Source organism: Mustela lutreola, chromosome 1, assembly GCF_030435805.1.
Source record: "Mustela lutreola isolate mMusLut2 chromosome 1, mMusLut2.pri, whole genome shotgun sequence".
Classification (NCBI taxonomy): domain Eukaryota; kingdom Metazoa; phylum Chordata; class Mammalia; order Carnivora; family Mustelidae; genus Mustela; species Mustela lutreola.
In genome coordinates, this window is record NC_081290.1 from 280,611,336 (window position 1) to 280,634,321 (window position 22,986).

Here is a 22,986-nt window from a genome sequence, read left to right on the forward strand (position 1 = left end):
CTTTCTGCACGTTAATGCTAAGCGGATGAAGGAAGGGGCTTTGTAGCCAGGGGACCAGGGAGAAGACTCATGCTGGTAGAGACAGGCTTTTTGCTGTCCCTTCCCCAACTGCGGTGGCCCTACCCCCATCCCCTGCTGCCTCCCTTCAGGAGAGAACTTCTCTCCCCTTCCACTGAAGTGCGTACACACAAACCCAACTCCAGATGTGGCCACTGGAGCCAAAGGAGGTTTCCTGGAAGGTCTCTGGAGGGCAGCAAGGAGAAGCTGGCCCAGGCCACCTTTCTGACCTCCCCATTCCGCATCTCTGTCCCCAGTTCCTCCTGGGAGCAGCTGTCTGCTCACAACCTCGCCAACTGACTGGCCTGTTGCCAGACTCCCGTTCCCCCATTTTCTGGTCAGTGGACAGAGCGCTGGGGAGCAAAGAGAATCTCGGAAGGGAGTTTAGAAAGCCCTGGAGACCTACGCTTCCGTCTTGGGGTCCCCACACCCTGGGGAGACGCGCATGCCATCTCAGTTCAGCCCACCAGCTCACAGGCAGCGGCAGACAGAGTCCTGGGTCTGTCCTACCACCAAGCCTGGGAAGTCCGGAGGGCTGTGCCAGGAGCCCAAATGCTGCTCTGCTCCTCTGCCTCCGGGTTGGCTCAGGCGGCAGGTCAAGCTAGGTGTGTCCGGGAAGGGTTCAGCATAGCCAGCGCCCGGCCTTGCCTCTCCTCCCAGCAGGGCTGCAGAGGGTCCCAGAGTAGACCCTTGTGGCCTTCGTGTTTTCCCTGGGACCCCAGTATCGTGCGCAGGGACAGCCAGCTGTCCCGGGTAGGGTGGAGGTGGTTCCCCAGTGGGTCCAGGGATTCGGCAGTGGGATCCAAGGTTGCAGAAGGAGCCCTGAGCCAGAAGACAGAGACCCACTGAGTGGCCTTGGGTGAGTCCTCTGGCCTGGCTCTCTGGGTGGGTCCCGCCGTTGATTCACCAAAGGCACCAGGCTAGAGTGAGGCTGTCACTCTCCCCGCCTGTGAGCCCTTGGCCCGGACCTTGCAGTAGAGAGGACTTTGAGTCTGAGAGACCATGAGATACACACCTTCCATCCTTCTTACCTGTGCCTGTGTTCCGCCTCCTGCCTGGGCTGGGCGTGGTACCCTGTCCCCCAGGATGGGACAGTACAGGCTCCCAGGGATGGGGAGGGTCGCAGGGAGGACTGATGGTCTAGGTGGACACTGTGTCTCTGAAGGCACCAGCTAAATGTGGGCTCGGGTCAGGGGGCACTGGGATCTTTCCTGTGTCTTTTTCCCACCGTGCCGTCTGTGTGCTCAAATATTATTACGCCGGTGGCATGAAGCTGGGAACACCTGTACCTGCTCTCTGCTGAATCCCTTCTGTCCACATACTCCATGGAGGGTCTTGCCCAACACGGAATCATGGGTTTCCCCACCCCCGCACCTTCCCCGCAAAGTCATGAGTCTCTGACTTGTAAGGTCCTTAGTGATCACAAGACCCGAAGCTTCCATTCTCGGGGGAGGCTGGGACCAGCAGGGAAGGGGCTGGCTGGAGGCCACGCGGTGGTGGCAGCCAGATCCCTGCTCCTCACCCAACACTCCGCCAGCCCATCTCCTTCACTCCTTCAAGGGAAGGGCTGTTTCCCAGAACCAGATGTCCCCTGACACCATCATGTCAAATGTCAGACCACTCCCAAGAGGCTCAGCAGCTGGCCAGAGGGGCGGAGGCGGTGGAGGGAGGCCTTGGGGAGCTGAGAGTCCGCTCAGCATGGTGGATGGCCCAAACATGTGCAGGGCCCTGAGGCCCAGAGGAAGGGTTGACAGAGTGGCCTGGGCTGTGTGTGGACCTGGAGCCCCCCAGCGGACCTGGCAAGTTGCTGAGGCATCCGGTGGGACACTCAGGAACTCTCTTGGTCCTTTGGGAGGAGCGAGGAGGACTTTGGTGACGAAGGGCAGGGTGGAGGTGGCTGGCAGCCCTGGACTCCCGCTGCCCTTGGGAGTCGCCAACCACTGCTCCAGAGACAGTGCCTTGCGCCAATCAGGACTCCTTCCCTGTCCCAGCTGCTCCGTCCCTGGAGAGATGTGCCCCTTTGGATGGGATGCAGCTTCTCAAAGAGACCCTGGTCTGATGCCTGGCCTGGAAACGATAAGCTGTGGGTCTCAGGGAGTGCCTACAACCTCTAAGGAAGAAACTGAGGCCCGAGGGGAAGGCATGGCCCAGGTCTAGAACTCCAGGTTTCTTTTCGCTGCATTTGGCGTTTCTTTTCATACTAGCCCAAGCCAAATCACCCTGTTCAAGAGCAAATGTCCAGGAGAATTAAGGTCAGGTCCTGAGAGCTTGGAAAGGGCCAAGCGGAAGAGGCAGCCAGGCACTCTCAGACCTGCCGGGGCAGTGTGTGTGTGTGTGTGTGTGTGTGTGAGCCCCGTGAAAGGTCTGTGATCTGGCCTATCACATACGAGTTCCTTCATAACCCAGACGAGCCATTCACCATTACAGGCAGGGCTGGCTCTTGTGAATCTGCTTTCCCACCACCTGCTGGGGATGCCCACGGGAGACTCTGTCCGTGCTGGTTGACGGAAGGAATAAATCAGCAAGTCCCAGCTGCCCGCAGCCTTTCTGCTTTTCCTCTGCACTCAAGACTGAGTGTACACCATCAGGAAGGGATCCCGGGTTTCTTGGAGGCTCCCCCAAGGCCCTTCCTTCCCTCCTTTCACAAAGTTGGCCCACACTGCCTAGAGTTTTTTGTTTCGGGACTCTGGAAGAGAACTCTTGATGGAGAAGGGGAGCTCAGCTCAGGAGAGGGGTGATGACCTGCGCACATGCAGGACAAAGTGGGGTAAGGGCCAAGACATCCCGCCAGTGGATTTTAGGCAGTAAGAGGAGATCCAGATCGGTTGGCTACTTGAGGCCAGGCGGCTTCCACAACGGTCCTCTGAGCAAGTCACTAGGCCACCCCTGATTTGAAGAGGGAGCGCGCGCTCCCCGAGGCCACCACTAGGGGCAGCGCGGAGCGGGGCCTGCCCCACAACGGTGCAGGTATTCCGGACGCCCCTAGGTGGCGCCCCAGGCTCAGCATCCCCTAAGGCAGGGAGGTGCTGCCCCCCCAACCAAGTACGGGGTGTTGACATTTCCCCTAAGTGCACAATCAGGGCAACTGCAGGAACCGCCCTGGCTGCTCAGGAGGTGGAAGGAATGCCAACCCAGGGCTCACAGGGCACCCGGAGTCAGCAGCGTTTCCGTAGGTGGCCACAGGAAGGGGATCTCCCAGCAGAGGGGACAGCCCGGGCAGGGACCCTGAATGTGAGGTCTGCTCTAGACATACAGAGTTTGCTTTCAAGGCAGGAAGTACCTCTCAAGAAACAAACTGGGTCAGAGACAGCCGCCGGCTTGTCCCAGGTGAGAGCAGGTGGGGCCCAGGGTGCTGGACTGCACGCATGCATTTTTTAAAATTTCTGAACCCTGTTGCCAAGTCCTATGCAAAGAACCTTCCACAGAGCATCCCCTTTTACCTTCCATCACCCTAGGTCATACTACCGCTCAGAGAGGTTGAATAACTTCCCACAAAGTCATATAGCCATGACTCCCAGCAAAGGCAGGATCCCTCCACCCCACCAGGGTTTTCCTGACCAGAGAAGTGGGGGCAGGAGTCACATGGCGGGGGGCAGGTGTCCCTGGGAAAGGACTGAATAAGACCTCCAGGACGTGTGTCCCTTGACCTCCTCAAGAGAACCCAGCCCAGGACAATGGCGGCTCTGACAATGGCGGCTCTGAACCCAGCCCAGGAGGGATGATCCTGCGGCAGATGGGGGTGGGGTCAGGGGACTCCAGCTCCCTCTCCAGAAAGGCCCTCAGAGAAATTCTAGCTTCGCATTTCATTTTCTTTAAGCTGCTGATGCCAAGCAGGCACCTGGTCCCAGGCAGGCATGCGAGAAAGCCTGTGTTCCCCCTTGGGGGCCACTGAGCGCAGTCAGGCTGCACCCCACCAGCCGGATGCCAAGTGCGGAACCAGTGGGTGGTCCTAGGAGACCCCTCAACAAGGAGGCTACGGGAGGAGGCCAGGGCATGTCTGGGCCATGCTGGCTCCCCCTTTCTGTGCTCAAGGGGCGCCTTGGACATGGCCTTCCGCCCTGAGCCCTGGTCTGCTGGACAGGCCCCGGTCCCACTGTGCAGACCCACTGTGCAGAGGAGTCAAGCGAGGGGAGCCCATCGTGACTGCCGGAGGTTGCTGGTGAGTGGGCCAAGAACACGAAGGGAGGGCCCAGGCCCACAGAGAGAGCTGAGCCTGGGGCAGCTGCCAGCTCCCCAACCCCTGGCAGAGGGGACCTCTAAAAGCCATCATTCACTGGCACCCCCCGATTGCCATCTCCCAGCACCCCAATGGCCCAAGGGCCCGATGCCTCTTAGGAAGTCTGGGGCAAACTCCAGCCCCAAGAGCCTTATAGAGTCAATACTCCATCATGTATCTGGGTTTGTTTTTATATAAAAATAACAGTTTTCCCTAAATTTTTGCTCTAGGAAAACATGCCATGCTGTGTGGCTTTATGTATCATCCCCCTAGCCCTGGTCCTGTTTGGCCAAGAGCCATGGCCTTAGGGCTGCCAAGCACACAGGTGAGGGGGCTGAGGTGAGCAGATCCAGAAGGGTGGGCAGGGCCCCCTAGGCCAGGTGGGGAGGGGGGCGGACAAGTCTGCCTAGGCCAGCTTGGTGGCAGCCGGGCCCGGGGTCCGGCTGTCCTCACTGGTGGAGGTAGGCTTCCAGCCAGACATCGCCAGACTTCTTCAGTGACCTAGGAGACAGAGATGGGGGGTGGGGGGGCTGTTGACTGCAAGATACTACCCCCAGCCCCCAGGACAGTGAGGGTGAGTGAATGGACTTGTCCCCATTCCTCTGGGACAGGCCGCTGGGGTGGGGGTGGGGCAGCCAGGTAACCGGGAGTGGAAGCTCCACTTTCATTCACTGGAGTAGAATCTAGACGTTGCCTGGGAGCAGACAGGGCACCAAGGCCAAGTCCAGACCGCAGTCAGCACGGGCCCGTCCCTCGTTCTTCCCCACTCTCTCTTTTGTCACCTTCTGCTGGGCCCTGCGATCCCAGGACCCATTTCTAAGTCAAGGAGCCTGCCGCCTGCCCACCCTCCCTACCCTGAGCCTGACGGCAGACAGAGCAGCCAGAACCAGCCACAACTCGCAGGGAAACTCTGTGCCCAGGGCAGGCGCTCAGAGCCAGGGGCCAGGAAGGGTCGTGCAGGAGAAGCCGCAGGAGGTCCAACCCCAGCATGGAAGGAAGGGCCTCGGAGTCCAGGGAACAGCGTGCGGCGGAGCACAGAGGGGGCCGAGCTCTGGCTGTGGAATCTGACCACGGTTCCCCATGGCCAAGGGTACCTGCAGGGCCAACTACCCCATCCCTCACGTGGACAGCTACAGGAACCTCTGCTCTGCTTCTTTCTGCTTCGAATCGAGCCCCCATCAGGGCATCTCTCCAGAACCCCAGTCCTGCGTGTCCCTCCTCCACTCCCGTTGGCACACTCTTGCCTCACAGCCTTGGCACGGCTGTTCCCTTGCCCCAGATAGTCACCCCGTCACACTTGACCCCATGGCCAGCCCTCCCCCCTCCTCCCCGTCCCTGCTCATGTGGCCGCTTCTCAATACCACCTTCCCTGTCACCCTATCAGAAACCCGCAAGTCCTACCTGGCACTCACGTCCCCTCACCCATCCCCATTCTTAGGTTTTATGGTTTTCTTTTGCCAAAGCGTATCTTCTCTTCCCACGTCCTCTGTACTTGACTTATTTTAACCTTCCTATGGCCCCTACTAGGACGTCACCTCCAGAAAGGTTGGGATCTCAGTCTGTTCTGCTCAGAGACAGGGATGCAGGACAGGGCCTGGGCCCACGACAGGTGCCCCCGAAACCCGGTGGTGTGAGAGAGCCCCGGGAAGGGAGGGAGGGCACAGGCTGAGGACAGAGAGGTTGATCGGAAAAGCCTCAAGTGCCAGCTCTTGAAGAGGGACCCGTGTGGGCTCTGAGAGCCAGGTGTCCGGGAAGGTGCCCGAGAGGAGCTGCCGTGCATGGGGGGTCCTTACCCAACGATGTCCACCAGGGCGGTCAGGAAGGGCTTCACCTCGTAGTTGAGGCCGTGCTTGGCACACAGTGCCTTGACCAGCGGGGCCACCCTGCGGTAGTTGTGCCTCGGCATCGTGGGGAAGAGGCTGGTGGGGAGAGCGTGGGTTGGCACCTGAAGTGGGGGGTGCCAGAGGGAGCCCCCTTCCCCACCCAACCCCTCCCAGGCCCCCAGGGAGTCCAGGGCTTATGTCTTGGTCTCCCCAGGGAAAGACTGGACACAGGGGCCCCTGGCCAGCCCCCCCAGGCTCAGGACTCACTCCCACCCCCGTGGGGCCTCCAGGGCCGCACTCACTGGTGCTCGATCTGGAAGTTGAGGTGGCCGCTGAACCAGTCAATGAAGAGCGAGGGCTCCACGTTGCAGGTGGCCGCCAGCTGCCAGAAACAGGTGGGGCACCGCTGAGAGGTGGGCACAGGGCCCTGCCCTGGGAGCCCCACCAGGGGCTAGCGGGGCCCCGGCCAGGTCACACCCCTGCAGCCCACCTGAGAGCTGGCCCAGTCCCGGTGCTTCTCGTGGCCAATCTCCTTGGGGATGTGGTTCATCTGCGTGATCCACACGAACCAGTGGCTCTCCAGGACCCTGAGAGGAGAGGCTCAGGCACTGCCCGTGTCTAGCTCACCGCTTAGATCAGGCCTGGGCCTCAGCATCCTCATCTGTGCCCCGGGACTGCTGTAACCCCTCCCCCACTGGTGTCTGAGGAAGCTGAGCGAAGCAGGGGACATGGCTCGGCGGAGCCCGGAGCAGCCCAGCGCACAAGGATGGCCGTCCATGGGGCCGCTTGTAAGCCGGGCCACGGCCTCCAGACCCGCTGCCCCTGGGACCCCGCCCCTCGTGCTTCTTAGCCACCCCAGGCAGGAAGCCCCGCTGTCCCCATACTGCAGATGGGGATGTGGAGGCTCTGAGCATGGAGGGCTGTGGCCAAGGTCCCCTGCCGCCTGCGTGTGGTCTCTCCAACTCCCGGCCCTTCCGAGTCTGGCCATACCTGACAGCAACGAAGAGGAGCAGAGCCCCAGGGAGGCCGTAGAAGGGGGCGTAGCACAGGAAGAAGCGGGAGTAGAAGCTGGCGGCCCACAGCAGGTCCTGCAGAAGAGGGGAGAGGAGCACAGAGGCCCTGAAGCAGTCGGGAGTGGGAGCTGGGGTCACCCACCCCTTCTTGCTGGCTGTGCCTCAGCAAGGTTTTCCTAGCAAGGTAGAGGGCCAGGGTCCTGGCCCTGCCAGCCTTGTGGGGCTAACTCTGGAGGAGAAGGTGTCATGGAGGGACCCCTCCCTGGGAGACACAGAACTGGCAGAGTCGGCCCAGGGGGTCCCCGCTTCCAGGTAGGGCACCCTGACCCGGACAGACCCCCAGCACGTCCTGTGCACACTTGCACGTGCACACCTCGTGCCCCCCCTCCTCCCACCACCACCAGCTTCCCTGGGAGACCCGCGCCGAGTCCCCCCCACGCCCCTACCACCCCCGCTTACCGTCCACTGCATGCACACCAGCATGTAGGCCAGATTTTCCACCTCGAAGTTCACCAGGGTGAGCAGCGGTGGGCCGACTGCAAGAGGGAACAGCGGGGTCAGGAGGAACAAGGCTGGGCTGCCAAGCAGGAGAGGCCGAGGGAGTGGGGGAGCGAGGCGCTGTTACCCCGGGAACGCCCGTGCTACCGGGTGCCGGTCCCCTCCAGGTACCCAACCCCATGTCACCCACGAGTCTTCTGCAGGCCAGGGCCAGGTTCCCAGCCTCAAGCAGGCCTCCCCACCGACTGCCCCGTGCTCTAGGGCTCCGGAGCCCCGTGCTGCGAGTGCAGGAAGGAACTCTGAATGCCCAGGCCGAGGCTGCAGCTGGCGAGGGGAGAGTCAGCCCTGGCTGCAGGTGGTGGTGGTGGGGGGGAATGGTTGAGGGGATGGGGGGGTTGGGGGGAGAGAGAGAACTGGGCAGGAGAGGCCAGCAGGGGCCGTAGGAGGGAGGCTTTAACAAGTGGGCCCCCGCCCTGGGAGGCAGCGGAAGCTGTCGAGAGGGTCGGCAGGCCTGGCCCCGCTGTGCCCCCATCTCAGGGCCAATGCACGCCCACTCACTCAGGAAGAAGTACAGGTGCTGGCGATGGTAGGGCAGGTACCGGCGCTTCTTTTTGCCGTACTGCGGAGACAGCACAGGCTGGAGGCTGGCTGGGGCCAAGGCAGCCCTAGGTTCCAGCCATTGGGCCCATCCCCCCTCCCCGGAGGGCTGGCAAGTGGGGAAGGGGGGCCCCTTGAGCAGTGGCTCAGCCTGGATTTGTTGGGGAGCTTGGTCAGGGGCCAGGCCTGGGCCACAACAAGGGACTCAGTGGCCACAGTCCCTCCTCCCAACTCCCACCACCAAGCCGCAGGGCCAGCGGGGTGAGTCCATGTTCTCCCCACGCACCTCAACGGACGACTCCCCCAGGAGGAAGACGGGTGCCACGGTGACATCTGGGTCTTTGTGGAAGATGTTGGGCTTGGCATGGTGCTGGAAGTGGCGGAAGTTCCACCAGTGGGCCGAGAAGCCCTGTAGGGGATGAGGGAGCGCTCAGGGCCGGGGCGAGGCCGGGTGCACCCCCGCCCCCGCCTGCACACTCGGGCTGCCAGGGAGACACCCCCAGCTCTGCGCGTGGCTCCCCGCCGCCTGCCCCCCCACCCTCACCTTCAGCTGCCCCATCACAAACTGCTGGGCCACGTGGTTCCACTGGGACTTCCTGAAGACCGACGTGTGGCCCAGGTCATGCTGCAGACACCAGCACTGAGCCTGGGGACCGAGGCGGGGTCAGGAGCCGGTGACCTAGGACCGGACAGCCCAGGGTTCCCTCCCAGCTCCCAGGGCACCCCCACAGTTATTGCTGCATTTTAAGACCCAGTGGGCCATCTTCCTCTGTTTGACAGATGAGGACAGCTGAGCGTCAGGAGGCCTGGGGACTTGGAAGTCTCTCACCGAGCTTGTTTAACACGCAGCTTGACCTACAGATACACGCCTCTTGGGGACTCTGCAGCTCATTCATTCATGTATTCACTCAGCAAATACATCCAGAGTGCCCTCGGGTGCCAGGCCCTGTATCTACTAGATAGCTTGGGCGGCGGCAAGACAGCGCTGGAGTCACCTGGGAGGTGGCCAGGACAAGGGCGGCAAGGGTGCTGGGCACCCAGCCCGGGCCGAAGAGGTAGACGAGAAGCCAAGCGAGCACCTCCATGGCCAGGATGTGGCCCAGCAGGAGAGCGAAGAAGGCAGGCTTGGCCTCAAACAGCTCCATGTCCTCGGCCGCCTGGCGTAGGGCGCGGAAGTCCTCCACCAGCTGGGCCTGCCACGGTGGGAGGGCTAGTGGGCTACAGCAGCGAGGCCCCAGTGATCTCTGGGAGTCCCCCCACAGCGACCCATGCCCCAGCCAGTCCCGGGGCCAGGCCCATGGGGTGCAGCCGAAGGAACGGAGGGGAGAGCTCCAGCCCGGGGTCTGAGCTGGGGAGGCAGCTGGTGGCAAGGGCTGGCCCCACAAAAGGTGTGGGGCACATGAGAAGCAGAGAAAGCCAGAGCAGGGAAGACCCTTAAAGCCCAGTGCATCCAAACCCTCGGTGTAGATGGGGATACTGGGCCCAGAGCAGGAAACACAGCAGATGCTGCAGCCCGGCCAGCCCCCCAACCCTGGGCTCCTGCAGGCGTCCTTCTGCCTCCACCGCCAGCTACCTGCCCAGGAAGGGATGGCCCACCCAGGCTTGGCCCCCGGGGGCCCCTGGGAGGAATGTGGACGGAGCTGCTACTGGCGATGCCCCCACCCCCACCCCTCCGTTGGCAGCTTGGCCTCCACCAGGGCCCCGCTCACGTCCTGGGGTCCATCCTGGCTGGGCTCCTCTGGGGCCAGCTCTCCAATCAACAGGGGCTGCAGGAACTTGCGCACAAAATTGAGGTCCTGGTGGAAGGCGCGGAAGGCATCCTGAAGGAGAGCCAACAGTCAGGGGGACAGCCAGCCCGCTGCAGCGGTCCCCAGAGGCAGCATGGGTGGGAGAACCTGGGATGGAGAGGCAGCTGGTGGATCTGCGGTCACATAAACAGGGCCACATGGGTCAGCCTTGCCCACTGGCCTGGCCGAGTCCTCCCCAGGACCTGGGTGTCCCGCTGGAAGCCAGGCTGCAGCTACTTTCCCCGGCACTGGGGGGGGGGGGGGGGGGGGCTCACCAAAAATCAGGCAAGGGCCACACAGACTGAGTTCTTAGGTTGGCAAGGAAGAGACTCAAATGGTTAAGCTCATTTGATTTTAAAAGCAGGAGGAGAAAATATCTTTTTTTTTTAAAAAAAGCAAATTAAATAAACATCACATAACTCCCATGGCTCTCTGAAACCGCTGGGGATGGGAATGGGGCGGGGCACACTATAACAGGGGTTAGAGGCCAGAACAGCAAAGCGCTAGGGACTGGGACCAGTGGGGAAGCCGGCCCAGGGGCTTCTGAAACGTTGAGCAAACCGGCCTGTACAACTGGGCTCCCTTAGTCTTGCCAATCGAGTCCTGGTGCAACGGGCTTGTCCTCGCTCTCAGCTCTTCACTGGATTTTCACCCTTGAACTCGCAGAGGCTATCTCTGAAGGAACTAGCCCTCACCGGCTTGCCCTGACCAGCTAGAACAAGCAGGGATGGGGGTGAGGGGCTGTTCCCGCGGGGCCTGGGACAGGGCCCTGCTGGCTGCCGAAGGAAACAGCTCTCAAGAACACTGAGAACGGGGCCTCCCATTGTTCTCCTGCTAACAAGCCTTCCAGCTTCTGGGGGACGTTCAGACGGAAGGCTGGGCCCCTCTACTTGCTACTGGACATCCCACACGGTCCTGCGGGGAGGAAACACTTCAGGCCCCTCCAGCTCCCACTTAGAAGCCACACCTGCAGGATCCACCCCAGGGTCCCTTTTCCTGTCCAATGCTTGCTTGCTGGCCCGGGGCAACCTAGAGACCTCTGGGGGCTGGGGGTGGGGCCCAGGAGGGTCCAGCTTCTGGAATAACCTAGGTCCTGGGGAATATGACTTGGAGCCCTTCCCTGAGCTCCTAAGCAGGGAGAGAGCTGTATCGTGTAGACCTCTCCGCTCTCCGAGATGATCTTGACTTTGGCGGGAGGAGGTGGAGAGGAGACTGGCCCCACCGGAAGCTGCCTGGCCCTGGGGCCTCCTGGGGAGCTGCGAGGGTAGACAGCTCTGGGGCTCAGCTGACCCCACCCACTGTGACCTTGAGCAAGTCTACCCTCCTGCGGGGACCAGGCCAAAGAGGGCAAGACTCCAGACTCCGGTGCCTTTCAGGCATGAAGCGCCCTCACCCGGCCGAGCCACCATGGCCAGCGTCCACCTCCACCACCTTCTCATCTCTGCCCCCATGAAACGCGGACTCCCCCTGCCCCCCAGACCCTGGCAGCCACCACTCTGCAGTCTATGAATTTGACTACTCGCGGGACCTCTGATAAGAGGGATCAAACATATTTATCTGTCCTCTCGTGGCTGACCTGCCACTCAGCATCAGGCCCTCAAGCTTCATCCCTGTTGGAGCAGGTGGCAGAATTCCCTTCCTTTCCGACGCTGATGAGCACCGACTCTGAGCCCCTCTTGCTTCCTCTGAAACTCCGCCGGCTGCACGTGGCTGCAGCCCCAGGATTTCTTCATTCCTCTTTCAGCCCCTTCTTCTCTCCCATCCTGTGTTCTGGGGTCACCCTGGTGCCCACCAGACCCCCAGATCTCCTGAGGAGCCATAGGAGCTCCCTCCTGACGCTGTCCCTGGGTCCCGATTCACCCAGGCCAGGCTTGGGGATGCACTGGGGGCAAGGGCCACCAGAGGGACTTCCAGCCTGATCTATCCCCTGGCATGACAGGGGCTGGTTAGGCCCCAAAGGGCCGGTGAGAAAATCCAGCAGCCCACAGACAAGGGTCCGTCTGATGGGGGACAGAAGGGGCAGGGTGGTAGCTGGTCCGTGGGAAGCAGGTCGGCACCACTGAGCCTGTCTTTTTTTTTTTTTTTTTTTAAGATTTTATTTATTTATTTGAGATGGGGTGAGGAGAAAGAATCTGAAGCCGACGCCACACAGTGTGGAGCGTGATGCAGGGCTCGATCCCACAAATACCAGATCACAACCTGAGCTGAAACCAAGAGTCGGACACCCAACAGACTGAGCTGCCCAGGTGCCCCGAACTGTTCTTGTGCTCAGTCCCTACAAGGTGGGTCGCTGGCCTTGGGCCAAAGCCTGATGCACCAGCAGACAGCTTTTGCTGGAATCCATGCGGGGGGCCATGTGAGCAGACCCTCCCTGGGCCACTGCTTAAGGACCCAGGAGCTGGGCAGAAGACTCAGAGAGGTCAAGCCACTCACACAGCTCCATCTGATGGAGATTGGATTCTGATTGGATCAGAATGCAAAACTATGCTTGGGGCCACTCAACAGTAGCCCCAGGGTGGCCACTCCTGGGTGGGGCTGGGGGGAGGCAGTGGATCTTGGGGGGGGGGGGCAGTGAGGTAGAAAGTGGCTCTCACCACTAAGCTGGCCACCATCCCACAGAGCCAAGGACCTGGCTGCTTGGAGGCTGGACTGTGAGGCACAGGAGGGGGGGTCCTGGCGCTTCTTGGGCTGTATTGCCTGAGTTTCAGGGCACTGTGGGGGGCCCCACCCTCCTCCACCCCTGTGCCCTGGGAAACATCCTACGATCCTCCCCCACTGGCAGAGCAGGCGCTGGATAGCAGGTGTAAGTGGACAAGAGTCCGCAAGGCAGGGATAAGAACCATTTTACTGGAACAGAGGCTTGGAGTGGTAGGGACCCCCGCCCAGGCCAGAGTCCATCACAGCCCAGTGGGGATTCCAACCCAAATAGATCTGTGATATCCATGCTCTCTGAGCTCCTGCCCTGCCCCCACAGCTCCTCGTGAGCCCCCAGTAGCAGTCGGCCAACGGGTGGGAGTGGGGGGTTCCGTGCCAGGCTGCTGGGGACCAGCCATCATGAACTGAGCTGTGAAGCCACAAACAAGATCGCACACACACACACACCCCATTTTGCATTTCCTCAACAGTACAGCAGAAACCACCAGTGCCCATCTCATGGGCCTGCCGGGAGGACGGATCTGGGCAGGTAGAAGTGCACTGAGAAGGGCCTGGCATCCAGCTCCGGCCGAGTCCTGCACTGGCCCGATGTGCCCTTCTCCTGAGCCCACTGGAATTTAGTGCCTCCCAGGGCGGGCCTGTGGGAGTGAGGCAGGGGAGTGGTGTGCACCCCAACATTCAAATCCTAGCCAGCCTGAAGCTGGACACATAGTGGGGACAGGCAAGCATTTCTGGTCACTCCCCAAAGATTTGGGAATGTTCCAGATCAGGAAGGGAATGGAGCGGGGCTGCTGGGGGCTCAAGTGGTCTGAGTCTGTCCATGCAGCCTCCTTAAGCCTCTGTTGAATTGTGACAATGGTGGGTAGGGGGGTAAGCCTGACGGGATACCCGAGGAATCCTTCCGTCCCTCCTCTCCCTGTGGGAAGATAAAGGAAGCCCTCAGGCCCAGCCTGCGTGCTCCTTCCCATGCCCCCCCACCTGCCTCATCGGGGTCAGTGGGGAAGTAGTACCAGGGTCCCCGTTTTATAGACGAGGACACATAGAGACAGAGGCCAAAGGGCACACAGCTCGTGCAACCCCCACCCATGCAGGCCAGCCTGACACAAGGACCAACCCTCCCAGAGAGCCACTCCTGGTGCCCCCAGTGACTAGCCGGCACCCAGGTTAGGGCTCCGCCCAGCACCCCAAAGGGGCCAGGCCCTCTGACATGTGGTGCTTTCTCAGCCACACACACCCCACCCCCATCCCCCCCCCCTCCACCCCCCCACCCAGCTCCCTCTGGGAGCTCTGGCTCTCCCTAGCCGCTTCATGGGAAAGCACTACGCTTGCATGCCCTCAGGAAGAAATGCACGGAGGGCCACCAGGTGGGTGGGGCCACCAGCGTCCCTCCATAGGCACTGTGTTCCTGCCCAGCATGCCCCCAGGGCAGGAGCCAGGCACTGCAACTAGCGTGGGAAGGAGCCTGAGTGGGTGGGGACCCTGCAGAAACCAAGGCAGTGCCCAGGGAGGTCACCCTTCATGCGGAGTCCCCGCAGGCGGCCAGCGTGCTGGGTGGAAGCAGTGTGGGCTCTGGAGCCAGGTCCTCTGCGTTCCTGCCCGGCCCCCTCTAAACCCACCCCTCAGAGCCTCCCCTCTGCCCACCTCCTCCCAGCTCCAACCCAGACACAAGCCCCACTCTCCAAGCCCAAGGACTCAGGCCCTGCTCTTTGAGGGTTGCAAAAAGGTCCCTGCACGTCACCCACATCCAGCCTGTCTCCTCATCTGTGAAATGGGTCAACACGCATACGTGCCTTGGATGGGTTGTTGTCCGAACACCCCTAAAGCTAACTCCTATACCAGCCACCCACCCCATTCTGGTGCTCCTGGGCCCCCAGCAGCTCCTGCCTTCTGCCCTGGCCATGCCTGCCCTTCTGAGCCCAGGTGACTGGGACCTCAGCTGGGAGAAGGTAGGTCCCCACTATCTCTTCCCTTAGCCTGCTGCCCTTCTCCTGGAGGGCTCTGCCTTCCCATCCCCATTAGGGATCCTTCTAAATGTACCTTATATTGCCCTGGCTTCCCCACTCTGGCCTCCAAGATCCCCTTAGAATAAAGCAAAGTTCTGCTTTCAGGGACCCAGACGCCCAGTGGGAGCCCACTCCCACCACCTCTGGACCTCACTGCCTGCCCTCTCCCCTCTGCTCCACTCCAGCCCCGCTGGCTTCCTTGCTTATTTCCTTGAGCACCTTCCCACTTCTGAGCCTCTGCTCTAGCTCGACCCTCTGCCAAGGAACTTTATCCTTGCGATGTTTCATTCGTGGCTGTATTTTTAGAGGTTGGAGCACAGTTTGGTGGCTGCGATATGCTCACTGAGGATCTGCGGGTGGGTTTAATGAGTCAGTAAGTGAAGAATGAATGAATGGAAAAAAACCAGTTAAGTCACAGGGCAGCATGTGGTTAAGAGGATGGGCTACGGATTCACATCTCAGACCCTGCCACTGAATATCACGTCACTTTCTCTTTTTGAACCTCAGCTTTCCCATCTGTAAAGTGGGAAAAATCACAAAGAGTACCTGCCTCACATGGGAATCCTGAGGGTTAGAAGAGTCAAATGCTGAACTTGGAGCCCAGCACACAGTAGGTACTCGGTGCCCAGCCCTGGTATGCTTCTGACCAGCAGCAGCCGGGTCTTGCCCCTCCGTGGCTGGCTCCACTAGTCTCAAGCTGCCTCTGACTCTTAGGCAAACCTGGCTCGGGGCCCAGATCACTCTCCCCAGGGTACCCAGCTTTGTATCCCAGGATGGCCACAGGCTGACTTCATGGCACAGGAACTCTGGGAATTTCCTGGCAGGAAGGCTTCTGCTGCCTGGACATGAGAACAGCTGATGGGACGGCTGGGGCTACGGAGAGGTGGCCGGGGGAGCACAGCCCTAGCAGGACAGCTATGCCACCCCTACCTGTGCTCCAGGGCCTGGAATGGGGTGCCCAGGGCCTGGACTTGACCACACACAGCACTGGGCTGCTCACATCTGTTATCTGTGCTGTAGGCCCCGCAGAGACCAAGGTTGGGGTCCCCCCCAGGCACCTCAGAACCTCTTTGGTCCAAACAGCCCAGGTTATTTCTGGCAACTCCGGCCTGGTGTTTGGAGCCCTGAGAAAGCTAAGATGGGCCTCAATGCAACTCCTGCCTGGTGCAGGCGTGGACAGAGCCAGACAAGGCCGAGTGGCCCAGGGGCGGCTATGCCACGGCTAGTCCCCTGCCCTGTGTGGTCTGCAGGGCGCACTCGCACTTACTGGCCACACGTACCGACCAGGAGCGACTACATGGCAGCCCTAGGGCCACAAAGTTGAGAAGGCACAGTCCTGCCCGCAGCCGGCTCACTGGCTGGCCCAGCTCTCCCCACTTTACAGATGAAGAAACTGAGGCTCAGAGGAGTAACACCTGGTTCAAGGTCAATCTGAGTCTCCGATGGGAGATCGCTTTTTGGAAATGGGAAATGGAAATTACTGGCGATTGAGCCAACGCGAAAACTGTCTGATGGAGGTCTTGGGTGGAGGGCTAACTGTCTGATGGGGTTCCCATGAGGGAGGCCCCCAGCACGGGCCCGGGCACCAAGCAGGAACAAGTAATTCAGAAATGCTCTGTGTCACCCTTCCTCTCAGCTGCCTCCATCCTGCTCCAAGGTTGGGGTGGCCTTGAGGGGGGGCCAGCACCCTGGCATTTCATCCCCACCCTCTCCCCTGGCAGAAACACACACGCATAAGACCACGCACACAAACGCGTACAGTGCTCACACGCATACAGGCCCGTGCGTGGTCACACGCTTGTCGGCCCCCAGTCAGTTTCAATGCCGTGGCCACCACCTGGCCCACGGACAAGGCTTTCTGTCACGTTCTCAACTTCCAGGAGGCTTCTGACTTTAAACCCTCAGGTTCCTGGGGTGGATGTAGCGAAGAGAGACCTTCTCCCTTACAGAGTCCATGGGGATTGTCCAAACCAGCAGCCCTGGTAAACAGGGACACTGACCTCCTGGGACAGAACAGTTTCTTCTGCCGCTTAAGAGTTCTGCCAGTTAGGGATTCATCTCCTGATATCTGGAAGATTCCTGGTACCCTGAGTGGCCAGCCAAGAATTTTAGATGGTCAAGACAGAGTATAACATGGCCTCGACTCCTCGACTTAGGATGGGGCCTGCTGGATTCCAGAAAGGGGCTGGTGAGAAAGGGGGCTCCCCACAACAGGCTGTTCTACCACTGGACTCTGGCCAGGCAGTCCGAGTGGACCGGGCCACATCCCTCCTTGGCAAGACATGTCTAGACATGGGCTGGGAAGGGGAAGTCAGGGTCCCCCAGGACCAGCCTATTCCTGGGATGATCATGCTTCCCGAGGAGGCCCACCCAGCCTGGCTGGCAAAGTTCTCCCACGTGCAGCTGCCAGCCCAGGAGAGGTGAGTCACTGCCCCTCAGAGCAGTTTACAGCGGTTCTCAGGAAAGCCACAGACCTCTGGGCCCTGCCCAGGCTTTGCTGCCCAGCCCCCAGCCTCTGATGGCACATCCTTGCAGTCCGGGAGAGGGGGGGGACCCACCCTACTCCTGGCACTCAGCAAAAGGAACCTGGCCTGGGGGACCCAGATCCCAGAGGAGAAGCTCAGGGCCCAGGGAGGGCTCCTTGACCATGACACACCCACCTCTGAGAGCCCCTCACTCCTGCACATACCCGCTGCACCCAGCCCAGCCCTGTTCCATGGCCCCGTGTGCAGGTCCTCCATGCGGGGGACGTGGCCTTCTTACTCCACATCGGGCCCTGGCTTGTCCATCCCAATTCTGGGTCCCAGAACGGGAGATCAAAGGTCAGCGAAGAGCACAAAGGATGCCAGACCCCGCAAGTGGAGAGGGTCCCAGTGCCCACCACCAGGCCCCAGCGAGCGGCAGGCTCCACCCGGCCAGCGGTGGGCTTCCTTACCGTGGCGTCCTCAGCACCGTGGTGGCCAATGAGGCGGCTGCCCCCGGGGTGCCGCTGTGCCCAGCGGCTGATGTCGTAGACACGACGCTCGATGACCAGCCACTTGTCGCCCGGCAGGTTGTGCTGGCGGATCTGCTCCCAGCGGAAGGTGGGCAGCGGCGCCCCCGGAGGCGCGGGCCCCTCGCCGGGCTCCCCGACGCCGCCCATGGCTGCGTGCGAACGCCCTCGGGCCCCCGGTACCTTGGCGACGTCTGCCGGAGACCCCGAGGGGAGCGCGTCGCGGCCCCGGGGGCGTCCTCCGCCGCCACCGGCTCCTCCGCGGCCCCGCCCTGCCGCTGCGGCCGCCGTACGAGCGTGCGCCTGCCCGGCTCCCGGCGCAGGGAACTTTTCCCTCCCTTATAACCGCGCTGACAGCGCCCGCCTCGCCTCCTCCCCTCGCCCGGCCCCGCCGGCCCACCCCGAACCCGCTCCAATCCCCGCGCGGCGCCTCGGCCTCCATTGGCTGCGCCGCGCTCCGGGCCGGCGAGGGCGGTGTCCAGGCGGGCCCACCCCGGCCGCGGGGGCCGTGGCCACCACGCCCGGCGCTGCCCCGGGGCGCCGTCCGCGGCGGGCTCCCGGCTCCCGGCGGGCGGGGCGGGGTGCACTGGAGAGGGACCGGGACTTTATACACCCTTGACCTGTGCGGCTGTGCCCTCGGGGCCCAGGTCTGTGCCGGCGGGGCTTGGAGCCACAGTCTGCGCACACGGGGCTTCCAGCCACGCGTCCCGGAACGTTCAGTCCCGAGCGCTCGGAGGTGGGAACGCCGCCTCGGGGTGACTGTAAACAGCTCTCAAACGATCGGCCCCCCAGCTCTGCGCAGCGAGGCCGCCGTCGGGGCTGAGCGACCGGCTGCACCAACCCGCCCGGCGCGGGGCGGTCTGCGGGGGGCCGTGGTCTTTCTGAGGCTGGGGCTGCAGGGTGGGGATGTGGAAGGGGAGCAGGGGCACCCGAATCCGTAGCGGGCAGCTGTCGTCCTCTGGCTGCCCTGGCGGGTGGCTTGCCTGGTACAGCACCCTCCCCCACTTTTACCTAAATAAATTCAAGTCCTTTTGAGAGTGTAAGGTGCTCCCCAAACTACTTTTTATGTGTTTTTGAGATAAAGACACCTGTTCCTAGAAGCGAAGCGTCCCCAAATGATGTGGAGTGCAGTCAGGCCAAGGTTCTGCAGCGGGGCATCAGGTGAGCCCAGCAGCATCGCCGGGGAGCCTAAGGCAGGAGCGCTGCCCTCACCCCCAGGGTGGGATTCAGCTGGGCTGGTTTGGGGGCGGAGAACTGTGCTTGGAACAGGTTCGCAGGGGAGATTGCCGCTGGGCTGGTTCTGGGAATGCACTCGGAGAACACTAAGTATGTTTCTCTGATGTGCTAACCTTTTATCTTGGTTTAACAATTTGTAGGAAATCATTAAAGCCAGTGTTTGTGGGGCAAGAGGGCTGGGGTGCCAAGAAAGGTTGAAGTGGCCTCTGGATTCCCTTGGTACCAAGAGACTTTATTTGGTTGCCAGGACAACCGGTAAGGCCTTGCTGTCACCATGGCCCTGGGCTGCCTGATCACTGAGGTGCCCTTGAACCCCCTCCCTGAGCATGTTGTGTGTGGCTGGTGGCTGAGGTGGGCGGTGACTGCAGATACCCCAGCTGCCACCATGTCCGCAGGTGAGCACAAAGATAGAGAGGGTAGGCTCTTACCAGAACTGAACCTCCTGCCCCAATCTCCAGCCCCTGCACAATGGGCGTGGCCCCCACCCCAGCTTCAGCAGCCCTCACTGTTCAGATGCTCACCCCTGCCACCTTCCCTGGGCCCCGACCTGGTTCTCAACCACGTGCAAGGCGGCTGAAGGAGTGGAGTGGGTCGGAACCTCCACCTGCCCCAGCTGATGAAGGCCTGCAAAGGGCCCCCCAGGAGGTAAAGCAAGGACAGGGCTTGGGGCCACAGAGCCATGCCTCCAGGCACTCAACCCTGGCAAGGAGACAGCGATGGCTGAGTTCTCCAGCCGTCTGTTGTTATGTTCCTGTAAGGCCTGAACTGTGTGTCTCTTTCTTGGAGTGAAACCAACAGCTGCCCACACGATTTCTCTGCAGGCCTCAGGGACTTCCATAGGTGGCTTTACCCTTCCAGGCTTCAACCCAATGGACTTGCAACTCTCCTAAAATCAGGGGCCCTGGGAGAACCTGAGACTCTATTATCCCCCTCCCCGCCCCCTCCCTGTCAGGGCACTGGGACCACTTGGAAAGGGAGAGGCTCCACTTGACATTCCTGAACTGCCATTGGGTCTCCGCCAGGCTTCAGCCTTAGGCAAGGGGAGGGGAGAGCTAACCGAAAGGCAGGAGAGGGTGGTCTGGGCAGCTGGAGCATTTTGTGGGGAGGGTGCCTGCTTGGGGTTGAGCCCCTCCAACCCGCAACTGGCCCCTGGCCCAGAGCTTCTCCCAGGACTGTGAGCTGACACGCAGGCCTCTCGTGGGACCCACTCAAGTCTCCACCCCCCGTGGAACCACTAGCCAAGGTCGTGGAGCCAAGTGATGCTTGTGCAGGCCAGCGAGGTTCAGGCAAGAGGCAGAGGTGCAGCAAGAAATAGCCCAGTTTGGGGAAGCTTGAGGGGAAAGTTCTGGGCCTACCAGAAAGAGCAGCCCTAAAGCCCAAGCCTGGGTTCTGCAAGTTTTATAACTTGACTTTGAGTGAAAGCTCACCACGTGATGGGCTTGGTTAGTAGGCCCTGGACACAGCTCTTCACCGTGTGAAGGGGCCCGGGGCACAGAATGACATTAGAGCGGTGGCCTGACCAGCCACGACAGTCCCTTCCCAGAGGCATCACTGCGGCGCGTGGCGGGCCTCCCCGAAGTGCCCCTTGGTACAAGGCAGCTGCTCGGAAGTGCCCAAGAAGCAAATGAAAGGATGCTCGAGGGCATTAGGCATCGGAAAAATGCACCTCGAAACCACGGTGAGCGATCACCCCACAGCCATTAGGATGGCCGTGATCCAGAAACACCCACGTGACACATGTGGGCGAGGATGTGGTGAAACCGGAACCAGAGTGCGCTGCTAGCAGGACCGTAAGATGGCACACCCTCCACGGAAGAGGGTCTGGAGTTTTCCTCAGAAAACTGAAGACAGAACGGTGGCCTGTCACCCGGCAAACCCACCTCTCAGTGAATATCCGAAGGGACTGAGAGCAGGGCCTCGAAGAAATCACCGCACTCCCGGGTCCGTCGTGGCATGGTCCACGCTAGGCCACAGGTGGAAGCGGTGCACGTGTCCAACAGAGGATGGGTGGTGGGTAAAGAAAGCATGGCTCATACAGACCATGGCAGGAAGTTCAGATGCTAAATTGTGCTTTTTACCCCAATAAGATAAATGAAAAAGGAGTGGGGGAGGGGCTGCAAAGGGCATGTGGTCTAATCTTCCCAACTCACAGAGGGGCAAACTGAGGCCCTGACAGGAGCCTAGCTGTTGCCCAGGTACCCAGTCCCAGCAACATCCCATCAGGATGCACTTTGCAGATGGGAAAATATGACATGGCAGGGCACAGAGGAAAGCCCTCTCGAGGGCTTGGGCTCGTGGCCGTGGTTGTTGCCCGCCTTTAAGAGGTGACCCCATATGCCGGCAGCACTTAGTTTTCTAGAAAATTCACGTAAGAGGACCAACCCCTGTCCTGCTGATGTCAGTTAACCCTGCTCTCCCAACTCCGAGAACCAAAGCCCTGAGCCCCTCCCTCCAGAGAGCGCCCCCAGTCCGCTACCCCCAGAAGCCTGAAGAATGGCGGTGAGGGCAGATGTAAGTGGGTAAAAACGTGGGGAACAGACGTGAGGAAAATCCAGCTCGGCCTCTGCCTGAGACTCGGTTTCTACATCTCTGAGAAACAGGGAGGGGCCTAATCCTATGTAAGGCCCAAGGCCAGTGTTCAGCGGAAGGGGTCCTGGATCTGAGCTCTGGAGCTGGGATCCTGCATTCCCATGCTAGCCCACGTGACCTCTCAGTGCCTCAGGGCATAGAGCTGCACAATGGAGAAACAGAATGGCTCTGAGGTTGCATTGGTTCGCTTCAAGGGCAAGGCTTGTTTAAAGGCCCCAGGGCCAATGGTGGTGCACAGATATCAGTCACCATTGGGAGGTCCTGAAGCCAGATCTTGAGTCCCTGGGTCCTGGACAAGCACCTCACCCGAGTATCTCCGTATCTCCACTGTTGTGTGCCCACCACAGCCCCACGGGCCTGACGAGCAATCCTTTCCCGGGGGCAGGGCGAACAAGTCTGGGCTGTGGGACGCTCTGTCCTGGCTCCTGAAACATGGCCTGCTGTCTCCTTGGCCCTGGGGGTGGCTCATCCAGAGGCAGGGAAGATTCGAGGCCCACGCCTTCATGCTCTTTCTCCCCCAGCTGACCCAGGACTGACAAAGGGAAGGGCAGAAAGAGGCAGGTACGTAGGAGAGGGTGTTGGGGTAACCCTGTGTAACGTGGCCACACACGTCCTCCCCTGACCCCCCTCACTGATTTCTGTGCTCCACACAGCACCCGGGGGATGAGGGTGGACGTCCGTCAGAGACCTGACCAGTGGGTATCTGAGAGGCGGGGGAGGGCGGGAATTCAAGTCACGGATGGGAGGGGGAGCGGGGAGGAGAGGCAGTGGGGGAAGAGAGGGGAAATCTGTGAGGCAGTAGACAAAAGCAAAAAGGCTACTGGCTGGAGAGAGGGATAGGGTTGGGTGGCCTTGACAGAGGCCCTGCGGCTCACAGTTAGCCTGAGGCCTCAGGCCAGTAGGGACCCCCTCACCAGCCCCAGGACACATTGACTCAGAAGTTGCTCTGCTCCCCTCCTCCCCGAGACCCCCACGGGCTTTGGCCACAGCCCTACAGGTGGTGGTGGGGGATCTGGCATCACAAGATACCACCCCAGGTCCACCCCGGGACTCCTGGCCCTTGCTAAGAATCTGTCGGTGAGCAGGCCAGAGCCACCACATCTATCCCTGCCCGTGCCGCTGGCAGACATCGCCAGTAAATCCTGCCACCGTCCGGCACTCGCTAGGCAGCCTCCTGGTTTTGACTCTGAACTCCAACCTCCCGTTAGATGGACACAGGGAGACCAGCAGGGGATCTGCCCAAGGTGCCCCCAAGACAGCATGAGAGGCAGGCTCAGCACCGCTGCTCCCCCCTCAGCGGGCCCCTCCGCAGGGGAGAGGAAGCCAGGCTCGGCCCTGCTAACCCACATCCCTGAGGACCGCCAGAGAGGCCTCAAGGGGTGCTCCCCACAGCAATCCCTCCAGGATTTGGGCCTAATCCCAAGCACGAGGGCTGGCTGGGGAAGGATTTGGTTTCATTCCTTCAGCTGCCCAAGCCTTGGCCCGAACCCCAGGGCGCAGGAGTGAAGGCGCGTGGCTGC

General features: G+C 61.2%; 1 protein-coding gene across 2 annotated transcripts; it reads right to left on the reverse strand.

Annotated features, from left to right (window-relative positions):
* Positions 1–4,448: 4,448 nt before the first annotated feature.
* Positions 4,449–17,972, reverse strand: FADS3 (fatty acid desaturase 3). 2 transcript variants are annotated; one of them, XM_059144273.1, is made up of 12 exons: positions 17,585–17,971; positions 9,914–10,024; positions 9,200–9,397; positions 8,749–8,850; positions 8,491–8,613; positions 8,166–8,226; positions 7,569–7,645; positions 7,087–7,184; positions 6,587–6,683; positions 6,399–6,478; positions 6,067–6,192; positions 4,449–4,774 (listed from the first exon to the last, which is right to left on the reverse strand). In XM_059144273.1, exons 1-12 carry the CDS (start codon positions 17,789–17,791, stop codon positions 4,723–4,725), a joined length of 1,332 nt encoding a protein of 443 aa, XP_059000256.1. In that variant the 5' UTR covers positions 17,792–17,971; the 3' UTR covers positions 4,449–4,722. The 2 variants fall into 2 exon arrangements, with proteins under 2 accessions (XP_059000256.1, XP_059000262.1); XM_059144279.1 differs by lacking the exon at positions 9,200–9,397 and having other exon boundaries at positions 17,585–17,972.
* Between the last annotated feature and the right edge of the window lie 5,014 nt (positions 17,973–22,986).

Coding starts and splice junctions, on each gene's coding strand:
- FADS3 (XM_059144273.1), bottom strand. CDS start 17,791: ATGGGCGGCGTCGGGGAGCCCGGCGAGGGGCCCGCGCCTCCGGGGGCG. Junction 10,025..17,584: donor ACGGTGCTGAGGACGCCACG/GTAAGGAAGCCC, acceptor GCTCTCCTTCAG/GATGCCTTCCGCGCCTTCCA. Junction 4,775..6,066: donor GCCCTGGTGGACATCGTTGG/GTAAGGACCCCC, acceptor TCTGTCTCCTAG/GTCACTGAAGAAGTCTGGCG.